This window comes from Cervus elaphus, chromosome 5 (assembly GCF_910594005.1).
Source record: "Cervus elaphus chromosome 5, mCerEla1.1, whole genome shotgun sequence".
Lineage (NCBI taxonomy): Eukaryota > Metazoa > Chordata > Mammalia > Artiodactyla > Cervidae > Cervus > Cervus elaphus.
This window is the reverse complement of record NC_057819.1, coordinates 97,598,611-97,624,020: the sequence shown is the minus strand read 5'-3', so window position 1 is coordinate 97,624,020 and position 25,410 is coordinate 97,598,611. Positions and strand designations below refer to the sequence as shown.

General features: G+C 53.1%; 1 protein-coding gene across 7 annotated transcripts in view; it reads right to left on the bottom strand.

The window, feature by feature from the left end:
* Positions 1-5,734: 5,734 nt before the first annotated feature.
* Positions 5,735-25,410, bottom strand: part of SPNS3 (sphingolipid transporter 3 (putative)) — a 63,608-nt gene continuing 43,932 nt past the window's right edge. For 6 of the 7 annotated variants that reach the window (XM_043903445.1, XM_043903447.1, XM_043903443.1 and 3 more), the window contains 4 exons: positions 13,719-13,784; positions 7,338-7,436; positions 7,067-7,238; positions 5,735-6,119 (listed from right to left, as the gene is read on the bottom strand). In XM_043903445.1, coding sequence (XP_043759380.1) covers positions 6,055-6,119; positions 7,067-7,238; positions 7,338-7,436; positions 13,719-13,784 — 402 coding nt within the window. In that variant the 3' untranslated portion in view covers positions 5,735-6,054. The other variant, XM_043903442.1, reaches the window with a different exon arrangement.

Here is a 25,410-nt window from a genome sequence, read left to right as displayed (position 1 = left end):
CCAGTCTTTTCTTCATATTTCTTGCCATAATTTTCTAAGTCACACATACAACCCTATCATTACCTTACATAAAACCTTTCCATGGCTCTCCACTACTATAAGACTAAAAATATCTAAGTTCCTATCTATGAAACAGAAACAGATGCACAGATATAGAGAACAGACTTGTGGTTGCCAAGGAGGTGAGGGGGTGAGAGAGGGATGGAGTGGGAGTTTGGGATTAGCAGATGCAAACTATCATATATAGAATGGATACACAACAAGGTCCTACTGTATATCTTATGCTAAACCGTAATGGAAAAGAACATGAAAAAGAATATATATATATATATATATATATATATATATGTAACTGAATCACTTTTCTTACAGCAGAAATTAACATGACAGTGTAAATCAACTATACTTCAATAAATTTCTTTTTTTAAATATCAAAGTTTCTTAACATGATCTCCAGTAACCCTTCATGACCCACGCCAATCTCCAGCCTCAGATCCTACTGCCCATCTCTCAAAATTACACTCATCCATACTGAAAATGGAGCTCCCTAGACTCACTCACAGTTATGATACTTCCTGGAGCCCAGAAGAGTGGCAGGAATTTGGAGCAATCCTCTCTAGTTGCCCCCTACCCTCAACACAAAAGTCTTGTCCTGGTAACCCAATGATGGTTCAGGACCACGGAGAGCTCCACCTAGGCAACCCCCTCCCCTGGCTTTTTAGTCTGGTTCTGCCTAGCTCACTCCTCCCACTTGTCCTTCAGAAACCTAGCACAGATGACTTCCTCCAGGAAGCCCTCCCTGACCTACTTATTGAAATTGTCGTTTCCTCTAGGCTAGTTGAGTACCCTGTATACCCCTCCATCGCACCAAACTCACTGTGCTGATTATGTTTGTACATCAGTCCCCCGTTCCCTTCCACCAGCCCAACAACAGATCGTGAACCTTGAGGGTTCAAACACTATCTGATTCATCTCCATAGTCCAGGGAAGAGGAGGTGGCTCAGAGAATGTTTGTTGAGTGAATGAGTAAATGACATTTAGCAGGTGCGACTCAGGAAGTGCATGCTGATTTGCATCATGTATCTGTTGTTCTTCGTGATTCAGAAACCAGCCAGATTCCTCTCCTGGCCCCTCTGAGAAAGGCATTTTCTCCCTCTTTGACTCCACCCTCCATTAGCTTCCATGTGCCATTTACATCCACCCTTTGACTACCTTCTCCACAGGTCACCACCCAAGGGTAGGGAGAGGACAGCTCCTCTCTGCTCCTGCTGTTGCCAAGCAGGGGACTTGGAGCCCCTCCACCCCCCAGCTCAGAACGCTTTGTCTCTGCCTCTCCCCTGCTCAGAACAGATGGCTCTGAGTCCCCACTAACACAGAAGTTCCTGTTCTGTTATTTGAACATTTTTAACACTTTCTGAATTATAGAAGCTTCCATCTCCTTTGATCATGGACTCTCAGAAATGAAGAATCCCTTGAAGGACACTGAGTCTGGCCTCTTCCCTATCCCATGAGAGGCTGCATCTGAGGGCCAGTGGCCTGCCCAAGATCGCTGTAATGGACACAGTCATTGGTATTTGTATATATTTTTTTGGTCTCTTTTTTCTTTCATTGTTTTATTTTGATGCTCTTAAGTGCATCCTGGTTTCCTGGTCTTAATGGAGCTATAAATAAATCAAGGCATAGGCTAATGATCCAACTGGACTCTCCCATTCAGGGCTTTAAATCTTGAGTAGGGTGGAAAAAGGATAGGAAAAAATTGTCTGGAGCTCTGGTGAAGGTCCCCCAGTAAGATGGCCCAAGAGCCCTGGCTCCTGAATCTCCACATAGATGTTGTGAGCTCCTGATGTGCTTCAACAAATCCCCTTCTTGCTTAAGTTATCAGTCGGGTTCTGTTGCATACCACCCTACAACCTTAATTGATGTAGTCCCATACCTCCCTGTACGGGATAAAGCTTGGCTCCAGCAGCCTCTCACTGCCTCCTGACAGCTCTGTTAGAGACTGCATTAAACCAACAAGCTCACAGGCTCACCTAGGCATGGAGGAGAGATAAAGGAGAGTTTCATTCTTCAGAGAATGAAACTGACTGATGTCTGGTGTTGCAGGGGAACAAGCCAGGATTGGGGTGATCATCTCAATGTGTGTGCTCAACCCTCCAAGCCTGAGGTCAGGGTGGAAGAAGAGATTTATCATCCAGACCCTATCAACACCTGCTCCATGCTCCGACACAGAAATGAGCAGATACGGGCGCATGCACACTGACAGGCACACCTGCATACCAGGAATGACACCTGGGGAGCTGGAATGCGACGTGTGTCCAGGAAGCACAATTAACACATGATGTGAGCAGGTCAGGTCTGAGGGCCTCGTCCTGCTCAGCAGGGACTTCTCCCATCAACATTCCCAACGAGTGAGTCCAGAGTATCAGAGACTAGGGTCACCCAGCAAGTGCCCTTTCGGCCAGAAAGGTGTGTTCTACTGACCATTCCTCCTGCCGAGCCTGAGTGGCCAGGCTCTCAAAGATCTACAGCTAGGACCTCAGCGCAGCGAGGTCTGAGTGACCAGCCCCGCTGAGGCAGGGGCTGGGAGCTGAATACAGCTAGGGTTGGGTTGCTTACAGAACAGATACTCTCTCCCCCTCCCAGAGTCCGCCACCCCGGCGCTCCTGCCCTGCCTCAAAACACTTAGGATGATAACATCCTATAAACTCCTGGCGGGGCATTCTGTCTAGCTCAGTCCCAGAAAGCACCACCCTGCCCTGCCTGGCAACCTAAACTCCAGAAAGCGCTTGAGTCAGAAGGGACTACCCTGATTACAGGCTCCAAGCTCCAGCTCCTCAACTGGCACCTGAGCCCTCTGGTCCCAGCCAGTCTCTCCTGCCTCCTCTCCCCCACTTCAAAACACACACACCCCCTCCTTTCTGACCACACCACACCTCTCCATGACTCACCACATACCTTCTGCCTCAGCCCCTGTGCCTCTGCCTATTCCCTCCTCCAGGGATTCCCTTCCCCATACCTTCTCTGGCTATTTACCAGCTCCTAGGTCAACTTCTCACAACTTTTGAAGGATGGAACCTCTTCTTCTACCTGTAAGTGGTCCTCACTTGGCCCAGCTAAGTGTTTTCCTTTTCCTTCTGGGGCTGTGAGGTCCAAGAGCAGGGTTGGAGTCACTGCCCACAACCTAGATGGGCACTCATTGGTACCAACGTGTTTCTGGAACTGGCATAAATGAGATTACTGATCTCTCTCCCCAGCCCCTGGACTCAAGCTGGGGAGGTGGCAGCCAATGACTCTCAGGAAGCCTTTGCCCATTTCCTGGGAGCTGAGTCTCACAGGGGTCCTCCCAGGACTGCAGGGAGAAGATTCAGACCCTAGAGCTGGCTTCTGTGGACCCAGTCCATGAGAAATCATGAGGTATATCTCTGGGTCAGGAAGATACCCTGGAGAAGGGAATGGCTACCCACGCCAGTATCCTTGCCTGGAGAATCCCATGGACAAGGGGAGCCTGGCAGGCTACAGTCCATGGCGTCGCAAAGAGTCGGACACAACTGAGTGACTAACAGGCTAGAAAAACCACATGCAACACACCTCTTAAATAGAACTGGAGAATCTGAAGCTCAGAGAGGACAGAGAGTGGCCCGGGTCACACAGCCAGTGAATCCCACACAGACCGACTGCCCCCTTCTCAGGAGAAACCAAGTATGATATTGTCATTTATAATAAGAAATATATCATTTGGCTGCTCACCCTGTTTCTGGCATTGAGTGCCTAAAACCCTTGGAGTTTGCTAGGTGATGAGATCCCTAAAAGTGTCTTCTGTTTGTTAGGTGACTTTCGGAACTCACCTAAGGACAAGGCTAAGAGCAAACCCTGCAATTAGAAGGTTGGAATTTTTGGTCCCAACCCTGCCCCAAAACCACCTCTGGAGAGGGGAGGGAGGCTAGAAATTGAGATCACACTCCAATGGCCAATGGTATCATGCCTGAGTAATGGAGCTTCCATAAAAATCCAAAAGGAGGGGGCTGTCCAGAGAGCTTTTGGGTTGGTGAACACATGGACATCTGGGGAGAGTGGAGGCTCCGTGCCCTTCCCCCATACCATACACTGGCTGGGACCGAAGGCTCAGATGCCAGATGCTCAGATGTCTTACACATCTCTTTCATCGGGCTATTCCTGAGTTCCATCCTTTGTAATAAACCGGCATGTAAATGGGTTTCCTAAGTTCTCCAGCACATTAATGGAACCCCAGGAAGGGGTTGTGAGAACCTTGGGTTTACAGCCACTCACCACCTGGACTTGTGGTTGGCATCTGAAGTGTGGGATGGGCCTGGCATGGATAGTCCTGTAGGACTGAACCCTTAACCTGTGGAATGTGATGTTCTCTGGGTAGAGAGGGCTTCCCTGATAGCTCAGTTGGTAAAGAATCGCCTGCAATGCAGGAGACCCTGGTTCAATTCCTGGGTTGGGAAGATCCGCTGGAGAGGAGATAGGCTACCCACTATAGTATTCTTGGGCTTCCCTTATGGCTCAGCTGGTAAAAAAATCCTCCTGCAATGTGGGAGACCTGGGTTCGATCCCTGGGTTGGGAAGATCCCCTGGAGAAGGGAAAGGCTACCCACTCCAATATTCTGGCCTGGAGAATTCCATGGACTGCATAGTCTATGGGGTCGCAAAGAGTCGGACACAACTGAGCAACTTTCACTCACTCACTGGGTAGACAGTGTCAGAGTTGAACTGAATTGCAGGACACCCAGCTGGGATCAGAGGATTGCTTGGGGCTGTGGGACGGCCCCTCTCCCTCCCATGCCCATGCTGTACTTAGGAGCAGAACCCTAAACAAGAACCCTCAGGAATCGTTTTTCTTGTAACCTCAGAGCTAGCCTGTTTCACGAGCTCCAAGCATCAGACGGTGAGGGGTGGGGGGTGGGGGAAGCTGATGGCTGCTCCAGAGGGAGGGCTGAGACTTGGGGAGGTTGGGGGTGGCAGGTGTGGGTTGAGCTGGAGAGTCCAGCTCCTGGAACTTGTCCCCTCCAACCTAAGGGGCAGGGAGGACCCCATAGAGGGTAGGGACGGAGCAAGCAAGGGTCAGGAGGGGAGCGTGAGTCTGGGTCACTGCTCTGCCCGCAGCTGCTGAGAGGCAGGCCCAGCGGCTGTGATCAGAAAGTGAACAGTGATGGCCTGGCTGGGCACCAGGGGAGAGGGTGAGACGCTTATGCTTGTGGCAGAAAGAACATGCCTCCTCACTGCTACCCGCCTGGAAGCTGTTGATCTCCTGCAGGGCCTGCTGCGCCCAGCTGCTCTGAGCCCAGTGAGTCCCACCGAGCCAGCCGTCCCCATGGGGGAGGGGGAGGGATGCAGAGCAAGGCACTCATGCACAGCCATGCGAGCCCCCCAGCGTGGGTCTGAGGCGGCTGGGTCTGTGCAGGCAGAGGATTTCCATGGATCTTGTGGCCACACCCCAACACCAGCACTCGAGTAGAGACCTATCTTCCAGGATACTGATTCAGCCCCCACCTTGAGTTCAAAGGGTGAATGCACAGAGAGCGGTGTCCCATGCCCTCCTGACCCTGCAGAGTGGGGAAGCAGGGTCAGAGCGGGCGGTCCAGGGTGGGCATGCCTAGAAACCCACGCTGAGCAGCCGTGCATCCTCCGCCCAGACTGCCCACCTCCTCCTCCCCGGCTCCTGATCCCAGCAGAGACACCTTGAGGCTATAAATAACATGATTGTCTAAAGGCCTTTATCAACGGGCTCTGTACCGGCCACACTTTAATCGGGCCTGCTGGCAGCCAGGCTGAGGACTCCAGGCTGGAGTGAGTGGCCTCGTGCTGGGTCAGGCATAGGTTCAGGACTCCCGCGCGGGTTGCTGACAGCTCAATTCCCAGCCCAGCCACAGGCGCTGCCAGCTCTCCAGCTGGGAGCGAAGAAACGGCAGGTGCAGCTCAGCCAGGGTCCTGGAGCCACAGTCAAAGGTGGGCAGAGGCACTGATCCGGTGGAGGTCACCCAGACGGGTATGGACAGGGCAGGTGGGACCTCCTCGCTGCCAGGCAGGGCCTCAGGGGTCCTCTGGGGAGGCACCCCTGCCAGAAATCAGGCGTTGGTTCTCGCTCTCAAGGATCCCTGTGGGCGGAAATCACTCAGCCAGCCCCAAAGGAGGCAGAGGTGCTTGGGGACCAGGCTTGGGCACAGTCTAACATGAAATCCTCCAGCTTCCGTTTTCAAAATAAATTCCAGATCTGACCTGTTCTCCCCACCTTCAATGCCACCACCACGGTCCCAGCCCCTCTGCTCTCCCCTCATGGCTACAGAACCCCCCTTTGGCCTCCCCGCTTCAACACTGACCACCCCCACCACAGTCTGATCTCAACACAGCAGCACCACAATGGTGCTTTTATGACGTCAATCAAACATCCTGGGGCCTGTGCCCTGGAAACCCCATAGCAGCTCCCATCTCACTCAGTGTTAAGGCCTCAGTCCCTTCAGAAGCCTTCAGTCCCCCCATGCTCTGTTCCTCTCACGGTCACCCTCGTCTCTGCCGCTGGCCCCCCTTGCTCCTGCTTCAGCCACAGCGGCCTTCTTGCAGGTCCTCAAACACAAGCAGGTACATTCCTACCCCAGGGCCTTTGCACAAGCTCTTCCCTCCACCAGGAGCACTGTCCCCCAGACAGCTGCACAACTCAGTCCCTCCTCCAAATCTTTGCTCCAGGGTCACCTATGCAGTGAGGACCTCTCTGACCACCCTTTCAAAAACTGCAACCTGCCCCCACCTGTTCCTCTCTCCCCACTTTCCTGCCTTATGCCTTTCATAGCACTTATGACCTCAAACATACTGTCATTTATTGCTTTTGTTTGTTTCTTGTTCGTTTCTCTTCACGTGGGCTTGGACTTGATGTTCACTCCCCAGGATCTGCAATCTTGCCTGGCACATAGCAGGGGCGTAATAATTACATGTGGATGAATCAACAAATGAATGAATGGATAAATTAATAAATTCAAGAGGTGGCCAGTGCTCTTTGCTCCTATAGGGTCAGCCCTGAGCCCGGCATGGGTGCAAAGGAGCAGGGTACCTGTGCCAGACTGCTGGACCTGGGCCTGGTCTCTCTCCAGGTACAGCGCAGTCAGCAGGAAGCAGCCGCCGCCCAGGGCGATGACGAAGACGCAGCACAGGAAGCTCTGCTGAAGGCTGAGGAAGCGCTGCAGGTAAGTGTCGGGGCGCCCCGCCCGCAGGGCACTGGAGATCTGCAGAGGAGAGAGGCTGGGTCTGCCGGACCCACCAGGAAGCCGCTAGGCCTCCAAGTGCAGCCCTTCCCTGGAGCCCCACCACCCACCCGGCCTTACAAGTCCCGTGAGGTAGGGGCTGCCGGCATCTCCCAGGATGTGGCCCACTGTGATCTGAAGCGCCTCAGCTGTCCCCCGGCACCTGGGCACCACCACCGACTGCAAAACACAGAAAAACCAGGGGAGGTCCCTGAGCAAGGACAGGGAGTAGGTGGCCCCTCAGACCCTCTCCTGTCCCCCCGCTGCCAAAGACCTGCCTGGTGAGGGGACAGGCTGGCTGAGAGAGTAGGGTGGTAGGGGGTCCATGACCCTAATGCCTGAAGCCCCACCACCAAGACATTAGCCTCTGAGAGTCTCAGGAAGGCTCCCCAGTCCCCCAGGATGGAGCTGCCAGGCCCCTAATGAGGGCCACCTCTCGTAAGAGTTTGCTCTTGAACCAGGGGGCCCAGGCATGGCTGTGTCAACAGTGAGGGGGTGGGCGTGTCCCAGCTCAGGGACACGGAAGGCAGCAGTGTGGGCTGTGGAGTGAAGACAGGGTGCAAGGCCAGGTGCCTACATACGTGGGCACCCAGGTGGGGTGGGGCGGAGGGCTCAGTCTCTCTCTCAGGAAGCCCGTCTGGGCAGAGACCAAAGGCAGCCTTGCTGAAAAGGCCCACCTGGAAGGGTGTGGGGAGGTTAAATATATGAATTCTGGAGTCAAACTGTCTGGTCCCAATCCCATACCCCCCACTCACTAGTCTGGTCCCAATCCCATACCCCCCACCCACGAGCGAAGGGCAAGTCACTTCGCCTTCCCGTGCCTTAGCCTCCTCATCCCTATATGGGGATAATAATGGTACCTACATAAAGGGTTACTTTCATGATCATTCCTCATCCGGTACCTGAGGACATTAGGCTGAAATAAATTGAACCTGCTGGGCCTCCTGCTTGGCAAGCCTTCCCTCTCTGGTCCAACTGGAGCATCCCCATTCATCCTTCAGGACTGACCTTCAAGAAGGTCACCTCCTCTTGAAGCCTTCCCAGAGTTCAGGTGCCTGCATTGAGCTCCCACAGCCCCACAGCCCGTGTGCACCCCTAACTGAAGGCACGTCCCCCTCAGCTGGAAGGGTTCACTGCCCTCCTCCCCTTACCCTTACATGGTCTGGCAGCAAAGCTCCTGTCTAATTTCTCTTGGGGTCCCTGGGGGTTCAGCAAGGCACCAGGCACGGAGGGGACTAGCTGATATCTTGCCAACTAAACAAGTCAAGTAGAATCATCTTAGAGACTGACCCCAGGAGAAACTCTGCTAGAACCCAGGGCTGCAGCAAGAGGAGGAGGGAGGCAGGGAGGGAGGCAGGAGGTTCAACTAGAAGCCACAAGGTTACACGGTCCCAACAGGATATCCACGGGGGAGCTTCCCACACCAACGCCTATTCCCAAGGCCTAGTTGGCCATAATCTGAGCCCATCAGAGAATAATAATATAATAATAATTATTATAATAATTACTAACATTCATTAAGTGCTTCCTGTATACATTTTACATATCTCATATATGTATTTTTTAATATATCCACTCAAGCAACCCATGAGGGAGACACAATTCCTATCCACTATTACAGATGATGAAACCCTCCACAGAGAGGGTGAGTAACTTGCCCAGGGTCACCCAGCCAGGAAACAGTGGGGCTAAGATTTGATCCTAGGCCTTCGTCTCCAGGGTCTGATGCTTGACCATCCTGCTATTACAAGCAAAAAGGAGCCTTTCCAGAAACATTGACATGTTTGTTACAGAACGTTTGGAAAACAGTGAGAAGAACCAAGAGGGCAAGCTCACCTCAAGCCCTGCAAATGGGGAACTTGCAAGGAGGGCAGAGAAGGGGACTCCAGACAGGGGACAGTGTGAGCCAAGGTGTGAAGGCCGGAGCCACAGGACTGGAGAGGGGCTTGCGGGTGGGCAGGACAAAGCGACAGGAGTCACTCTTGAGGGTGACCAGCTGGTCCTGGAGTCACTGGCACTGAGCCAGTCTATCCAGGTGGTGAGAGAAGCTGGGCCTCCCGCCCATCACCAGGACCTGCCAACAGGCCTGAGGAGGAACTGACCACAGCTTTGCGCCTTCCCCAAGTGCTTCCTCCTCACCCCATAATTATGTGATTACTCACTGGTGGTTCTGGGCAGAGGGCAGGGCCTCCTAGAGACAGCAGTCCCCTACCTTTTTGGCACCAGGGACCTGTTTCATGGAAGACAATTTTTCCACGAATGGGGTGGGGGATGGTTTCGGGATGATTCAAGCACATTATATTCGCTGTGCACTTTATTTCTATTTTATTACATCAGCTCCACCTCAGATCATCAGGCATTAGATTCCAGAAGTTGGGGACCCCAGTCCTAGAACATGGGCTCTGAATGTCCAAAAAAGTCCATGCAGGGGCCAGGGCTGCTTGGAGAGAGAAAGTTCCCTTCCTCCCCTCCCAGGAACTCCAACCTGCAGGACCCAGATCGGCTCCTGCTGCCAGTGGCAGGGATGTAGGTCTCCCCCTACCTGTTCTGGGTCCCCAGGGTCTCCATGTAGCCAGGGGCCAAGGTTGGGCCTTGCCAGCAGCTGGAGAGCCGGGCAGGTAATTTTAGAAGCTTAGAGGCTTTTGGGTTCCCAAAACTCCAGGCTCACTCTATTCGGAGACAAAAACACCTCTGTTTTTGACTCGCCCTTCTTAGAAGAGCTGTTCCCTTTATAGCCCGGGGCATAACCAGCGCCAATCAAGGGCCCGCACAAAGTCGGAGTGGCAGTCACCAGGTGCAAACTTCCTGGCAGCCTGCCTCACGTGCCTCACTCAGCCCTCACACCCAGACACCCCTGGGAGGGTGAGACAGACAAGTGAGCAGACGGCTACCTAGGGGCAGAAGGCAGAGCAGGAAGCATGGAGATGCACGGATGAAGGGAGAAGTGGAGGGTGATGATCCCCAGGGAAGGGGGATCTGCTGAAGAGGTGGGAGGTGATCCCGGTGGCAGGATTCCAGCAACCCAGAATACAGACCTGGGAGAGGCAGCGAGTCCCCCTTCTGCCCGACTCCCCACAGCTGGGGATGGGTAAACTAGAGGCGGGCCCAGAGAGACAGGAGGGTGGGAAGGGAGCTGGAGACCCCATCAGTGGGTTGAGAGAGATGGTGAGCTCATTTGGGGATACACAGTCTCCAGTCTTGCAGGGAGCAAGGCCATCCAAGTCCCAGCCGGACTAGTGGGGAGGTCGCAGACAAGAGTCTGAAGTGGGTCTTGGCTGTGATAAGCCAAGATCCTTTTTATTAACCGAGCTACCAGGAGGCAGGGGTTTCCCAGGATGCAAGGAGTGAGCTGCCCATCAGAGGGGTATGTAAACATGGGGGTGGACAGCACTGGTCAGAATTTTGCAGAGGGTTCATGAGCTGGAAAGCTGGCTGCACTAGAATAGCGTCCTCCAGTGCATTCTGAGGAGCAGCTCCACCAGGATCACGCAGGACAATTCAAGAGCAATGCAGATCCCTGGGCCCCAACACAGACATGACTGAATCAGACTCTGAGGACAGAGGGCCAGGAAAGTGAATTTATAATGAAAGTGAAGTGAAAGTGTTAGTCACTCAGTCATATCCAACTCTTTGTGACCCCATGGACTATAGCCCACCAGCCTCCTCTGTCCATGGAATTCTTCAGGCAAGACTACTGGAGTGGGTAGCCACTTTCTTCTCCAGGGAATCTTCCTGACCCAGGAAATGAAATTTGTAATAAGCTCCCCTAAACCTGATTCTTATGCTCAATGAATTTAAGAACCACTGAAGAGTCCCTGAAGTCTCTTCCCCGGAGAGAATCTGGATTCTCCTCCCTGCAGATAAGCAGATCAAAGAGAGCCGTGTCCCTGACGCAGGACCGCCGTGGGGCCCATGGAGCCCACAGCGACCCCTCAGGGATTCAGGCTTAGCTCTCTTAGCCCTTGTAGCCTGGGTGTAACTGGTAGGTACTGCCTTTCTGTTAAACACCTACAGCACATTTGCGCACACCAAGGCCAGCCAGAGAGAGGGGCAGAGCTGGGAGTGGAAGCAGGTGGACCATTCCAGAATCCTGGCTCCTGGGCTCCACTGACCTCTCGCCTTCTGGGCCTCAGAAGAACGGGTAGCCAGCAAGGACCTCCCTGTACTTCATGCCACACCAGCGTCCCCACACTTCCTGCCCCAGCCCCACTCTAACCCCTGCCAGCCTCTCTCCACCCATCTCCCCTCCAGCCTCATCTCTGGAAAAGCAGCACTCGCTACCTATGCGCCCCCAACTCCAGGGACCTTCCTCTCTTCCCCTCTGTCCCCTGTGCAGCTTCTCACAGGCACCGTCTACTCGCTAGTCTGCACTCTGGCCTCGTCACCTCTCATCCTTCCCCCGCCTCCGCTCCCCGTCTGCCCCTCCACTCCACAGCTCAGGTCCCGCAGCGGTCCCCTCACCGGCATTTGGCTTGAGACCCCTCCCTTCTGGAGCCCCTCCCCCCCTCTGCCTGGAGACTGAGCTCCAAGAGGTGGTCCAGCTCCAGCCAACGAAGTGTCACAAAGCTGTCCCTCCCGTGAGGCTTTCGGAAGGTGGGGAGGCAGGGGAAGGGGGGCTAGCAGCCTCCCTGGGTTGACATGCCCCACTGAGCTTTGGGGGCTGGATGCCTCTAAGCCAGGGGAGGAGCAGGAGGAGCACCAGGTGGGCTGGGTCCAGTCTGGCCCCCTGGGTGGTACCCGCCCGCTCCCCAGCACTGCCAGATGGGTCAGACTATGGTTGACTGGCCCCCTCCCCGACCCCTGCCCCCAACCCACACGTGGCACTACAAAGAGGCCGGCTCTGCCAGGTTAATCATTCCTGCAACGGAGACCACGGGCGGGCGCAGTCTTCACATATCTGCGGGGCTGTCATGTGGAGCAGGAACAGGGCTGGGGGGGAGGCGGAAGAAACTGTGGGCGGGGGCAGGTTTCAGCGGACAAGCTGTGTTGGGGGTGGGGGCAGGTCATCACCCTGTGCCTACAAGTGGGCAGCCATACCCGGGGCAAGCTTTGCCAGCGCAATCCCATACACTGAGGGCTTTCCCTCAGGCCATCTTGCTCATCCCGCCAGGCCAGTTATGATTGCCCCTTTTTATAGGCAAGGAAACTGAGGCCCAAGGCCGTTCAGCAGGTCTGTGGCTGAGTCTGGGCTGGAGCCCAAGTCTCTTGTCTGGAGGGAGGAAAAGAGCCGGCAGCCTTGCAGCTGATACACTCACCCGGGAGTCACAGACAGGATAGCGTTGTCGACACCCGCTAGCCTGGGTCAAAGGAAGGGCCAGAGCATCTAAACAGAGAGTGAGCCTCCTGTCCACAGCAGTATTCAAGCAGGTTTTGTTGGCTAATTACATGACTACACTTCCCCACAGCCCTTTCAAACTCAGATTCCAGGATGCCAGGATTTCTTTAGGAGATGGAAGATGAGAAAGTACGAACTGCTGATTTATTACCAGAACCCCAGCCAGCATTCCCTGCCCTGGGCAGAGGGCACAAGCTTCACAGGGATCATCTTGTTTCACCCTCACCATAATCCAGGAGGTCTTTTCATCCCCATTTTCCATACAGGGAAACTGAGGCTCCGTGACACAAAGTGACTTGCCTAGGGCACGCAGAGCTGGGAAGTGGCAGAAGCAGGGCTGACACCCAGGTTCGTGCGTCTGCACTGGACCAGCGTCAGGACGGCTCTGCTTCCCTCGGGCCCACCGCTGGGCCGTGCTGGGCTGCCAGGAGGCAGGACAAGGGCTTCGGGGTGTCGCTAGGGTGGGGACCCTGTGTAATCCACAAGGACACAGCCCTTCAGTGTTTAACAGCTTCACTGTGGTCTCCTAGAAGGAAGCCGGGAGGCTGGATGGAGAGTGAGGCTCGGGGGGGGGGGGGGCAGTGCTAGACTCTGGACCCAGCATCACCTGGTCAGGACAGCATCAGGACTCACTGGAGTCCGAGCCTTGCAGCCCATGATATGGGAGCTGGGGTGGCCTGGACCCACCTGGGCTGGGTACCCCCGAAGTCCAGCATCCCTGACTGCATACCCAGTGTAGAGGCCAAGGAGACCACTTGCTGAGAAGGATGGCAGTCAAGAAACAGGGGCAAAGAAAGAGGCCTGGAGTCAGAAAGCCCGGGTCCCAGCCCTGGCTCAGTGCCTCTACGGGCTGTGTGACCCTGGTCCAGGCCCCTGGCCTCTCTGAGCCTCCATGTGCTTACCCACAACACAGGAGTGATGGTCAGAGGATATGTTTGAGAGTGCCAGGGAGGCCCCCGGTCCAAGGCAACTGCTTGCTGACCTCGGTCCCTGACCCCATGGTCTCGGAAGCCCCATCTGACCTCTGGGCCACTCAACAACAGAAGTCCGGCCCTGAGCAGGGCAGACGCCAGCTGCCCCCGTTCAACACCCCAGGCCCAGCCCTCTGCCCTGACCCCCATACCTACCAGCAGGATGTCAGCAACCACCGCCCAGTTGCAGGACAGGAGAAGCTCCCCAAGGGCCAGGAACACCTGTGGACACAGGGGGTCAGGATGAGGCTCCCTGGATTTCAATCACCAGCCCCTCCCCATGGTGTCTTCCCACCCGGGCAGAGGGAGACTAGTCTGCACACAGGAAGCCCCATCAAGACTTCCTGGGGTGGGTGAGGTCTCAACTGTTATCCCAGTGGCAGCAGCCTCCAGAGTGGGTGGTAGGAATGGTTTAGTCGCTAAGACATGTCAGACTCCTGCAACCCCACGGACTGTAGCCCACCAGGCTCCTCTGTTCATAGGATTTTCCAGGCAAGAATACTAGAGTGGGTTGCCATTTCCTTCTGCAGGGGATCTTCCTGACCCAGGGATCAAACCTGCATCTCCTGCATTGACAGGTGGATTCTTTATCACTGAGCCACCAGAGAAGCTCCCAGAGTGGGTAGACATCTCCATCTGGGCAGATGGCCAGCCATGACCCAGAGAGAAGTCAGGGCCCAGGCCTGGGAAGAGCACGTCCTTGAGGTCACCCAGGGTAGTAGCCAGGACTCCCAGGCCACTTTATATATTTATATATATATATATATTTATATTTATTTATTTTTATTTGACTACACTGGGTCTTAGCTGCAGCACGTGGGATCTTTAGTTGTGGCATGCAAACTCTTAGTTGCAGCATGTGGGATCTAGTTCCCTGACCAGGGATCAAACCCAGATCCCTGTATTGGGAGCACAGAGTCTTAGCCACTGGACCACCAGAAAGTCCCTCCCAGGCCAGTTTTAAAGGTGGGGAAACAGAGAAAGGTCCAGAGATTGCTCTGGCCTTGCCTACCCCTCCCACTTTGTTCCCCTAAGGCCAGTGTACACTAAGGAGGCACCTACTGCATGCCAGCCAGACCACCCAAACCAGGCACCCCATCCACAGCCCTCCCAGGCCTTCCCCTTCCCAGTTCCCTGGAGCATCACAGGGAGGAGAGCAAGGCTGAGACAGTAAACTGTGCCCGGATTAGGGCTTGTCTGAGGTCGTCAGCTGGCCGAAGACAAAGCCAGACTGAAACACGAGGCTTCCAGCCCCTGTCCAGTGCCCACCCCCGCCCTGGGCACCTATGGGGCTCAGAAAACCTGATGTACCCCTCACCCCTACCGCCCTGTTTGCCTATCCTGCGGGTGACTGGAGGCCACTGTGGGCCTGTCTCTCCCAGCTCCCTGAACCCCCCACCTCGTGCCAAAGGATTAGGACAATCTTCATTCCACTCACTCAAGAAGAGTTTAACGAGGCAGGAAGGAGGAGGGGAAAGTCTCATTTCTCCTGAGAGCTTATTGCTGGAGAGGAATTAATCATTCCTGGAGTCACGGGGCTCTGCCCAGGGCAGCCCAGGCTCTGGCACCCAAAGGCCTACAAGAACCCAGGACAGAGGAACCGAAGGGTTACTGCATGCCCACTGACGACACGCCGGGCCTGTCCCCTTCTGTCACCCACCCAACTCTCAGCCACCTTGTAAGACACGCACCATGACTCCCGCTTCACAGAAGAGAAGGATCAGGCCCAGGTCACATACCACTTTTTGGTGAGCCCCTCACCCAAGTGACAAGATGAGAGATAGGAAGCTGTCAGGGGGCCAGGAGGAGACTCTGAAAGGCCCCAGAAGCCGCAGGGCAGGGCGAGGCTGGCACAAGATGAGTCAGAGGAAAGCTCAGGATGGGGAGGGCTTCCAAGTGGAGGTGGCCCTGAGCAGAGCCCTGAAGGACGGGCAGGATCGGGATGGGTCTAGAAGAGCCCCAAGACCACACCAGGCAGAGAACCCGGTGAGCAGAGGCGGAGGCCAGAAGGCACCCGCCAGGCTGGGTGGGCAGGAGTGTGGCCAGGGCTTCAGGGAGAGGGCAGGACCCACTGGGGAGGGGGCGCAGCAGGGGTCTTCTCCCAGTCTCACCAGGCCTTGGCCCTCCACAAACTGGGGAACTCTTGAGGGCAAGGCGGGCCTCCTCTGGGCCTGGGCTGGGCACCCACAGGGCTAGGAATCAGGAAGTGGCCGGTGGGCGAGCCTTAGGTGGGGCCCAGGCAGGCCGCAGACCCGCATTCCAGCTCGACAGGGTCTGCCAAGCTGGCCTCCTGGGGCCACATGAAAGCGGGGACCGCTCACACCCATCCTCCCCTTGACTCCCACCTCCAGGGACGGCCAGGCCACTGTCCCCCCCCACCCCCCGCTCCAATTCACAGGCCGGGGTCCTACCCTCCACACCCCCTGCGTCAGCCACTCCGAGCTGCTTTCTCTGCTGGGGCTGCGTTCTGCCCCCTGCCCGCCACCCACACCCACAGGACACGCTGAAATACACCTTTTCCTTCCTCCAGCTGGAGCAGGGTGGATCCTGTCCCAAAATAGAGCCGATCAGAGGGAGGCCGCAGCCACAATGGAGCCTTTCAGGCTGAACAAACCACGGGAGGAGGCCAGGTTTCCTCAGACACACCTGGAAACCCACCCCAAGCCACCAAACCCTTGTCTCCACATGGCAGCTCTGAGGGGCAAAGCGGGGCCCGGCTAGGGAGAGGCCACCTCCTCATCCCATAATTACAGAGCCTCCTGAGGCGCCGCCTGGGCTCAGGGAGGGTCACTCCTTCAGAGAGGTGTGACCCCCTGACAGTACACAGCTCAGCCCCACCCTGCCACACGTGGCTGCTCCAAGGAGATCACCACCGGCTGGGCCGTGATTTCCCCAGCCCCACACCCCACCAGGTGCCTCCACGGTGCCAAGAGCTTGTGCTTCTAAAGCTGGAAGAGGGACTTCCCTGGTGGTCCAGTGGCTGAGACTCCACACGCCTCGGTTCGATTCCTGGTCAGGGAACTAGACCCCACATGCTGCAACTAAAACCAGTACAGCCAAATAGATTTTTAAAAACGAGAATAAAAAATAACTTAGGAGGGGAACACATGTAAATCCATGGCTGATTCAGGTCAATGTATGACAAAAACCACTAAAATATTGTAAAGTAATTAGCCTCCAACTAATAAAAATAAATGGAAAAAAAAAATAACCTAGGAGACAACCTCAGTGGGCACTGTTTGTGTTCCCCACAGGCTGCGTGCAAATCAGGCCTTAGAAGTCAGCAGCTTCCATGACCAACTCAGACTTGGGTTCCACAATTAAAAAACCAACCAAACAAGAAGGGCCCCCCATCACTCTGGTCAGACACAGACAGGGAGAGGCGGGGAAGCTCCTCTATGCCTTGCTGGCCCTCACACCCCTCCAGACACTGATTCCTGTCCATGCTGATCCTAGATGTCCCTCCCTTCTGCCCCCTCCTCCCATCTGCTGTCTGGCCTGGGCCAGTCTCTCCTCCTCACTGGTTTCCCAGGCCCCAGCATTGCCCCTCCCCCAAAACAGCAGCCCCAGAGGGGACTTCCGAAAGGGAAATCTGACTCTGCCCTCATCCCCTTAGGACCGGCACATGCTTTCCCCTACACCCCAACTCCATCCCCTGGGCCACAGGGCCTGGGAATGCCGCTGGGAGCCTGAGAAGCATGGAGCCCCGCAGTCCCTGGCCTTTTCCATCTCAGACTCAAGAGGATTTCCCCCTTGAGTTGGGGCAGTGATGATGAATATTTCTGGCCTGAGTCACCCCCAGCCAGAGAGGCGGGCACACACACACACACTCACACAAAACCACACAAGCACACACAGACACAAGCATCCTCAAGACCTCACACACACAAACACACACACACAAGAGCTCCAACACCCACGCACACATACCTAGACCCAAAACCTGAGATGCACATGCAAAACTCACACACCGCAAGGAAACACATAAGCAGGTAACAGGGATGATGTTCCAAGTATAAAAACATGTATGGCAAGAGTACCAACCAAACAGATAGTGGCTGCTTGCTGGGGTGAACCTGTCAGAAAACAGCCGAGCATGTACACACGCCTGCTTGTGGTCTCATGATGTGGACAAGAAGTCACTCACACACAATCACACAGGCACACACGTATGTGTGTGCTAAGTCACTTCAGTTGTGTCTGACTCTTCGCAACCCTATGGACTGTAGCCCGTCAGGCTCCTCTGTCCATGGGATTCTCCAGGCAAGAATACCGGAGTGGGTTGCCATGCCCTCCTCCAGATCTTCCCGGTCCAGGGATCAAACTTGTGTCTCTAAATGTCCCCTGCATTGCCAGGCAGGTTCTCTACCGCTAACACCATCTGGGAAGACCACATACACATACACACAAATATCCTCTTGTTTTTGCACTCAGGCACCTATATACACATGGACATGCACACACTCATACTTTCATACACATCATCACCCCTCCTTGTGTACACCCGCAGGCACACGTAGGCAAGGACAGGGAGCAGGAGGGAAGCTGGAACACCTACTCCAGAGAAGACTCAGTCCCTGTGGGGTAGAAAGGACAGTGTCTCCACTTTGGTCCATCTCGCTCTTCCAACTGGGTAGTCACGGACCTCTGAACTGCAAAGAATGGGTTCTAGGCACCCCAGGAAGGGGGAAAGCAAAGGTCTCCCAAAGGCTCATGGAGACTTGGGGAGAGCTAAGGCCGATCTTCCCCTTGCATGGGTCAACTCTTCACCCAGTGTGGCTGAGCCAGTCAGGATGCAGGTCCCCAGCAGAGACTGGCCGTCAGCAAGCTGCTGGGCTGGCTGGCACACTTCGCCCCTGGGCCTGCCAGCCTGTAACCGCAGGGTATCATCCGGCTCCCAGGGGCCAGCAGCTCGGGAGGCAGGGAGGTGGGGAGTGGGCTCCAGTCCCCCTGGAGAACTCCGCTGACACTGCGGGCTCTGCTGCCCATCCAAGAGACACCTGCTAGCTTCCCGCAGGGACTGGGTCCTCAGAAGAAGGGTAGGTGGGCCTCTCTGAGCTCCTCTGAAGCAGCCCCTGGCAAGTCTCAGTTACTCCAGCCCAAGATGCAAGAGAAAATTATCCAAGAAGCCCCCAAGGACCAAGTGGTAGGAGAGCCCCCCAACCTGGGGTATCTGCACAGCCCACCAGTCTCTGTCGTGTACACTGAGGAGGCTCCTCCTGCATGCCAGCCAGGCACCCTGTCCACAGCCCCTCCCAGGCTTTCCCCATCCCAGACCCCTGGAGCATCACAGAGAGGTGAGCAAAGCTGAGTCAGTAAACTGTGCTCGGTTCTCAGCCAGGGGTGACAGCAGATCCCATAATCAACCCTGGAACCCTCAGCTGACCCTGACCACAGCTACAAGGGGGACACACATCCTGGCCGCTCCCTGCCGAGCACCACACAAGGTTCCCTTGTTGGCACCAGACTGGGCAGATGTAGGGCCTTCATCCTTGGTCCTTGCTCAGGAATCTCCAAGGTGGAGGAAGGTGGCATCCCCTCCCGGATGTGAAGGCCTCAGTGACCACCAGGCTGACTCTGCTTTGTTGTGGTAGCTGCATCTCTTCTTGGGCCACTAGAGAACTCAGACTACAACCCAGTTTGCACTGGAAGGAGCCTAAAGGTCATCTGGAGCAACTCCTGGGTAAAAACGTGCTCAGTCGCTCAGTTGTGTCCGACTCTTTGCCATCCCACAGGCTGTAGCCTGCCAGGCTCCTCTGTCCATGGAATTTTTCAGGCAAGAATACTGGAGTGGGTTGCCATTTCCCACTCTAAGGGATCTCCCCAACCCAGGGATTGAACCTGCGTCTCCAGTGTCTCCTGCATTGGCAGGCAGATTCTTTACCACTCTGCCACCTGGAAAGCCCCCATATTACATTTGATCTTAGCTAAAAGGCTGAGAAGTCTTTTGTAAAAATGGAAGGTTGCAATTGCATCATAGACTGCCCATCCCCCAGAAGTAAAAAAATAAATAATGCCAGGGGGAAAAAAAATGTTTTTCACCAAAGGAAAGAACAAAGCCTAATGAGATAAGCATTAAATATTGGCAACCAAGGCAAAAAAAACCAGATGATTCTAGGACAGACAATATAGCCCTTCCTAGCTCTCTCTCCCCTAAAGCTATTCTCCAAAACCCCCATATCTGGAGGGAAATAAACTGAGCAGGGTCCTTTGTTTTCACTCTTAACTGAGACCCAGTGGCAAAAGCTGCTGGGGAGAAATGGGTGGAAGTGGAGAAAGTGAGTGAATGACACAAGTTACTGACTTCACGTGAGGCCTAAAAACAGCTCCCATCCCAGAAGAGGGGATATACCCAGTCATTAAGTAGAATGAACCCTGTGATAGAGCGTTTACCTAAATCCCAGAAGAAAGAGCAGAGTCCAGGTGTTCTAACAAAGCCACTCCCACCTTACCTGAGCCCTGCAATTCCCTCCAGTGACAGAAAACCTAACACTCAACTCTCAAGCTGCAGCCCCTTTGGGGAAGAGAAGAGTCACAGAGAACGCAGGAAGAGGGTCGAAGAAAACAAAGTCACCCACACTACATCACAGCAATCTGACATCAGAGCAGAGCTGCCCACACCCAGGCTGGGGAAAGCACGCAGCATGTGAACTATGCAAACATACAGAAAAAGAGAAAGAGAGAGGGAAGGAGGAAGGAAAGTGGGGAGGAAAGAAGGGAGGAAGGCAGAGAAGGAGGGAGGGAGGAAAGAGAGAGAAAACAGGAAAAATAAAGAAAAAGGGAAGAGAGGACGAGAGGCAAAAGGAAGGGGAAAAGAAAGGAGGGAAGGAAAGAAAGGAGGAGGGAAGAAGGAAGGAGAGAGAGAAACAGAGGAAACAGGTGGAGGAGGGAGAAGAAAGAGAGGAAGAAAAAAGAACCTAACCTAGAAGTCAAAGGACAGGAAAAGAAGCAGGAGGAAATCTCTAATAATTGTTCCACACTAGTTGTGTGCTCAGTCGCTTCAGCCGTGTCCATTTCTGTGACCCCATGGACTGTAGCATGCCAGGCCCCTCTATGGAGTGGGTTGCCAGGCCCTCCTCCAGGGGATCTTCCCAACCCAAGAATCAAACCCGGGTCTCCCTCATTGCAGGTGGATTCTTCACCACTGAGCCACTGGGGAAGCACTTGCAAACTATATTGAATATTAATTCAATAAAGAAAGAGCTCAAAGGACTTCCCTGGTGGTCCAGTGGCTAAGACTCTGCGCTCCCAATGCAGAGGGCCCAGGTTTTCATCCCTCCTCAGGGAACTAGACCCTACATGCCACAGCTAAAGATCTTGCATGCTGCAATGAAGACAGAAGATCCCACATGCTGCAACTAAGATCTGGTGCAGCCAAATTAATAAATAAATATATATTTTTTAAAAAGGAAAAAAAGCTGGTCAGGATTCATCAATAAGTCCAAAATTTTCAAATTAATTTGAAGTTAAACAATTCCTTTGATTTCAATTCAATTTCTTCAGGTAAGTTCATACAAACGAATGAAACATTACATGATTCTATTTATACAAAATATCCAGAATAGGAAAATCTATAAAGACAGAAAGTAGATTAGCAGTTACATAGAGCTGGAATAGACAGTGGCTGGGTGAAATGGTGAATGATTTATATGACTATAGAGTTTCTTTTTTTAACAGAAAGTCCAAGAAATGCATCTACTCTGTTGTCCCTTAGGAAGTTTCTTTCTGAGATGATGAAATGTTCTACAATTGATGTGATGATGATTGCAAAACTCTGCAAATATATTGCTGCTGCTGCTACTGCTAAGTCGCTTCAGTCGTGTCCAACCCTGTGCGACCCCAGAGATGGCAGCCCACCAGGCTCCCCCGTCCCTGGGATTCTCCAGGCAAGAACACTGGAGTGGGTTGCCATTTCCTTCTCCAATGCATGAAAGTGAAAAGTGAAAGTGAAGTTGCTCAGTCGTGTTCAACTCTTAGCGACCCCGTGGACTGCAGCCTACCAGGCACCTCCGTCCATGGGATTTTCCAGGCAAGAGTAGTGGAGTGGGTTGCCGTTGCCTTCTCCTGCAAATATACTAAAAACCATTAAATTTTGCACTTTAAATGAGTGAATTGCATGGCACATGAATTTCATCTCAATAAATCTGTTTTTAAAATTACCATATAGGGACTTCCCCAGTGGTCCAGCAGTTAAAGACTCCTCACTTTCAATGTGGGAGCCAAGGGTTCAATCCCTGGTTGGGGAACTAAGATCCCATGTATCCCAAGGCACAGTAAAAGAATTTTTTAAAAAGAAACAAAAAAAATTTCCATATAACCCCAGTTTAATAAAGGTATTTCTAAAAACATAAACCTATGTTTATACACTGAGAGACACATATAGAAGGATGGTCACATAAAAGTGGAAACAAACAGGCCAAGATGTTAAGACTAGCTGACTCTGGAGGATGAGAAAATGGAAAGTTGTTATTTTCTTCTTCAGGCTTTTCTGGTTTTGCTTTTTTTTTTTTTTTTTTAATTTTCCCCCAAATAAAAATAGAAAGGTCACTGATAGAGTGTGCTGGATTGAACTGCTGGTCTGAACGTCTGAGTTTACTGTGGTAGCATGTGGCTGCCACATCCCTGACGTGTCAAGGGCCCCAGAGTATCACCCTCAGTCCCCTCTCCTCTTCTCTATTCAAGCTCAGGCCCATGCTGATTTCATTCAGCCGCATGGCTTTAAATAACCAGCCTAGACCTCTCTCCTGAACTCCAGACTCATATGTTTCCAACTGCCCCTTAACATCTGCAGGTGAATGTCCCAAAAGGCACCTCAAATTCAAAATGTCTAAAATTGAACTCCCAATCCCACTCTTTTCAAAAGCAAAAAGCAAAAAAACAACTCAGCACCTCCATCTCAGTAAATGGCAACTCTGTGTTTCCAACAGCTCAGGCCAAAAACCCTGGAATCATCCTTTCTCTCATCCTTTTCTCTCACACCCCACACCCAACCCATCAGGAAATCCTGTTGATTCTACTTCCACAACACACCCAGAATCTGACCACTTCTTCACACTTCCTCCATAACCAGTCCAATTCAAACCATAGGCATCTCTTGCCTGTATTATTGTAAAGTCTGCTAATGGGTTTTCCTATCTCTTATCTTTATCTATTTCATTTTGTTATCATCACAGCAGCCAGGAAGACCTTGTTAAGCCACATGCTAGGCAGTTACAAGTGAAAATCAAAGTGTTAGTTGCTCAGTCATGTCCTGCTCCTTGCGACCCCATGGACTTTCGCTTACCAGGCTTCTCTGTCCGTGGAATTCTCCAGGCAAGAACACTGGGGTTGGTTGCCATTTCCTTTTCCAGGGGATATTCCCAACCCAGGGATCGAACCAGATTCTTTACTGTCTCAGCCACCAGGGAAGCCCAGGTAGTTACAAAAAGTCCCCAGTTGGGACTTCCCTGGTGGTCCAGTGCTTAGGACTCCATGCTTCCACTGCAGGGGGCATGAGTTCAATCCCTGGTCAAAAAACTCAGATCCTACATGCCATAAATAAGTTAAAAAAGTTAACAAAACAGTTCCCAATTAATCATGCTTCTTGGTATTCACATCCTTGTACAGTCCTCTCCCAAGGGGAAAACTAGGCCCGCTTTACCCTTTGCTTCAACCGATGCAGTAAGGCAGCAGTGATGCAATGCTCTTCCTGGCGGAGGCCTTAAGAGACTTCACAGCTTCCACGTCTGCTTTCTGAGAATGTGGCCCTGACACCACAATGGAAGCAACGGGTTTGGGCCAGTGGAGGATGGGAGACCACATGGAGGAGAACGGAGGAGCCCCAGCCAACCACCAGACACGAATGAGATCAGCTTGGAGGTTCAACCCAGTCTCCCAGTTAAAGGCAGCTATGGAGTGAGCTATGGGCTGATTTCATGTGAAACCAGCCATGAAACCATCCAGCCAACTCACAGAATCATAAGAATAAATTGTTAACTTAAGCCACTAAGTGTTATGGCGATTTGTTACTCACCAAGAGCTAACTGATACAAACCATCAGTCAGAGCATCACCTCTGAGCTAGAAACCCTCTAATGGCTTCCCATTTCACTTAAATTGGAAGCCAAAGTCATTCGATGTACAGGGTTCCATACAATCAGCACCTCCCCCTCCACCCCTACCATTCCCTCTGACCTCATCTCCTCTGCTCTACCCTGGCTGGACCCATTCCAACCGCATTTCCTAGAAGACACCTGTATGCTTCCCCCCTCCCCCCAGGGCCATTGCACTTGCTGTTCCCTCTGCATGGAGGGCTCTCCCCACCTCTACCCCCGAATCCACATGGCTCCTTCCCTCACTGGCTTCAGGTGCCCACTGAAGCATCACCTTCTCAGTGAGGCCTCCCCGACCTCCTGGCACAGCCCAGACCCTCTTCTTGTCCACTCTCCATACTCTGTTCTTTTCCACAGAACTCAGCCCCATCTAGCTCACCATTTATTTCACATCTTTTTTTTTTTTTTTTTTGGCTGCATGCACAGCATGTGAGATCTTAGTTCCCCAACCAGGGATTGACCTCATGCCCCCTGCATTGGAAACATGGAGTCTTAACCACTGAACCACCAGGGAATCCCCTATCTTACATCTATTTTGGTGCATACATATTTTTGCCTGTTTTGTTCAATGATGCACCCTCAGAGCCTAGAACAGTGCCTGACACACAAGATATGCTTGGGAAATACTGGATAAGTGAGTGAGCATCATTTCCGCTCATCCTGGCTGGGACCTGTCTTGCAGCCACCTCACCATGTCCCCAACTCTGCACCCTCTGCCCGTGAAGCCCAGCAGGGTATGAAGGTAAAGACCTCTCACTCCCAGGGTTCTCACCTGTGAGATGAGAAGAGCAGCACAGAACCAGAGACAACTTGGGCAGGGACGGGTTACACTTGTGGGGCTTCAAGGCTGCATGTGCCCAGATCTACCTCACCATAATGCCGGATAGCAACAGGACCCAGGGCTCAGTGAAGGATGAGCCTTTGGGCCACAGAGCAGACTATTTTCCCAAAACAGCCACTGCAATATTTCCACATGCTCTTTCAGATCATTACTAGTCTCCACCAAAAAGAGTAAATCCATTCTCTCTCCCTTTGTATCTGAGCAAGAAGTTGTGGCTCCAATGAAGAACAGAATGCAGTGAAAGTGACGCTCTGTAACTTTCAAGGGTATGTCATCAAAGACTATACAGCTTCACCTGGCTCTCTCAAAACTCTAGTCCTTGGAAGCCAGCCACCATGTTGTAAGCAAGACCCAGCCACATGGGGAGGTCATGGGCAGCTGCTCTAGCCAGTAGCTCCCGCTAAGGCCTAAGCCAACACCCAGCATCAACCATCAGCCCTCAACCTTTGACACCTAGCTCCCACCCCCAATCTGCCCAGTTAACCCCAAGTGGAAAACAGATATGTTTCCCTCACCTCCAACTTGTCCAAACTGCAAATTCATGAGCAAAACAAGTGTTCTTGTTTTTTTAAACCACTAAATTCCATTATATATCTATAGTAACTAAAACTGGCCCCAAAGTTCATTTAGCTCTTCAGTTAAACCAAGGAGAAAGTACTAGCACTCCCATTTTATAGCTGAGAAAACTGAGGCTCTCAGCAAGGTCAAGATCTTGCCCTAACTCACACAGCTAGGCAGCGAAAAAACAGGAAGAAGTTCAGGTCTTTCAGATGCCTCAATGCATGCTTGTTGCCATCTTGCAAGTCCAGCTCCTCCCTCTGGACCACAAAGCCCACCTAAGGGGGTACTGCCAGTGTTCAACCATCTCCTCCAGCTACCAGGCCAGCAATGATGGAGTTCCTACCTTGAGCTCAGTC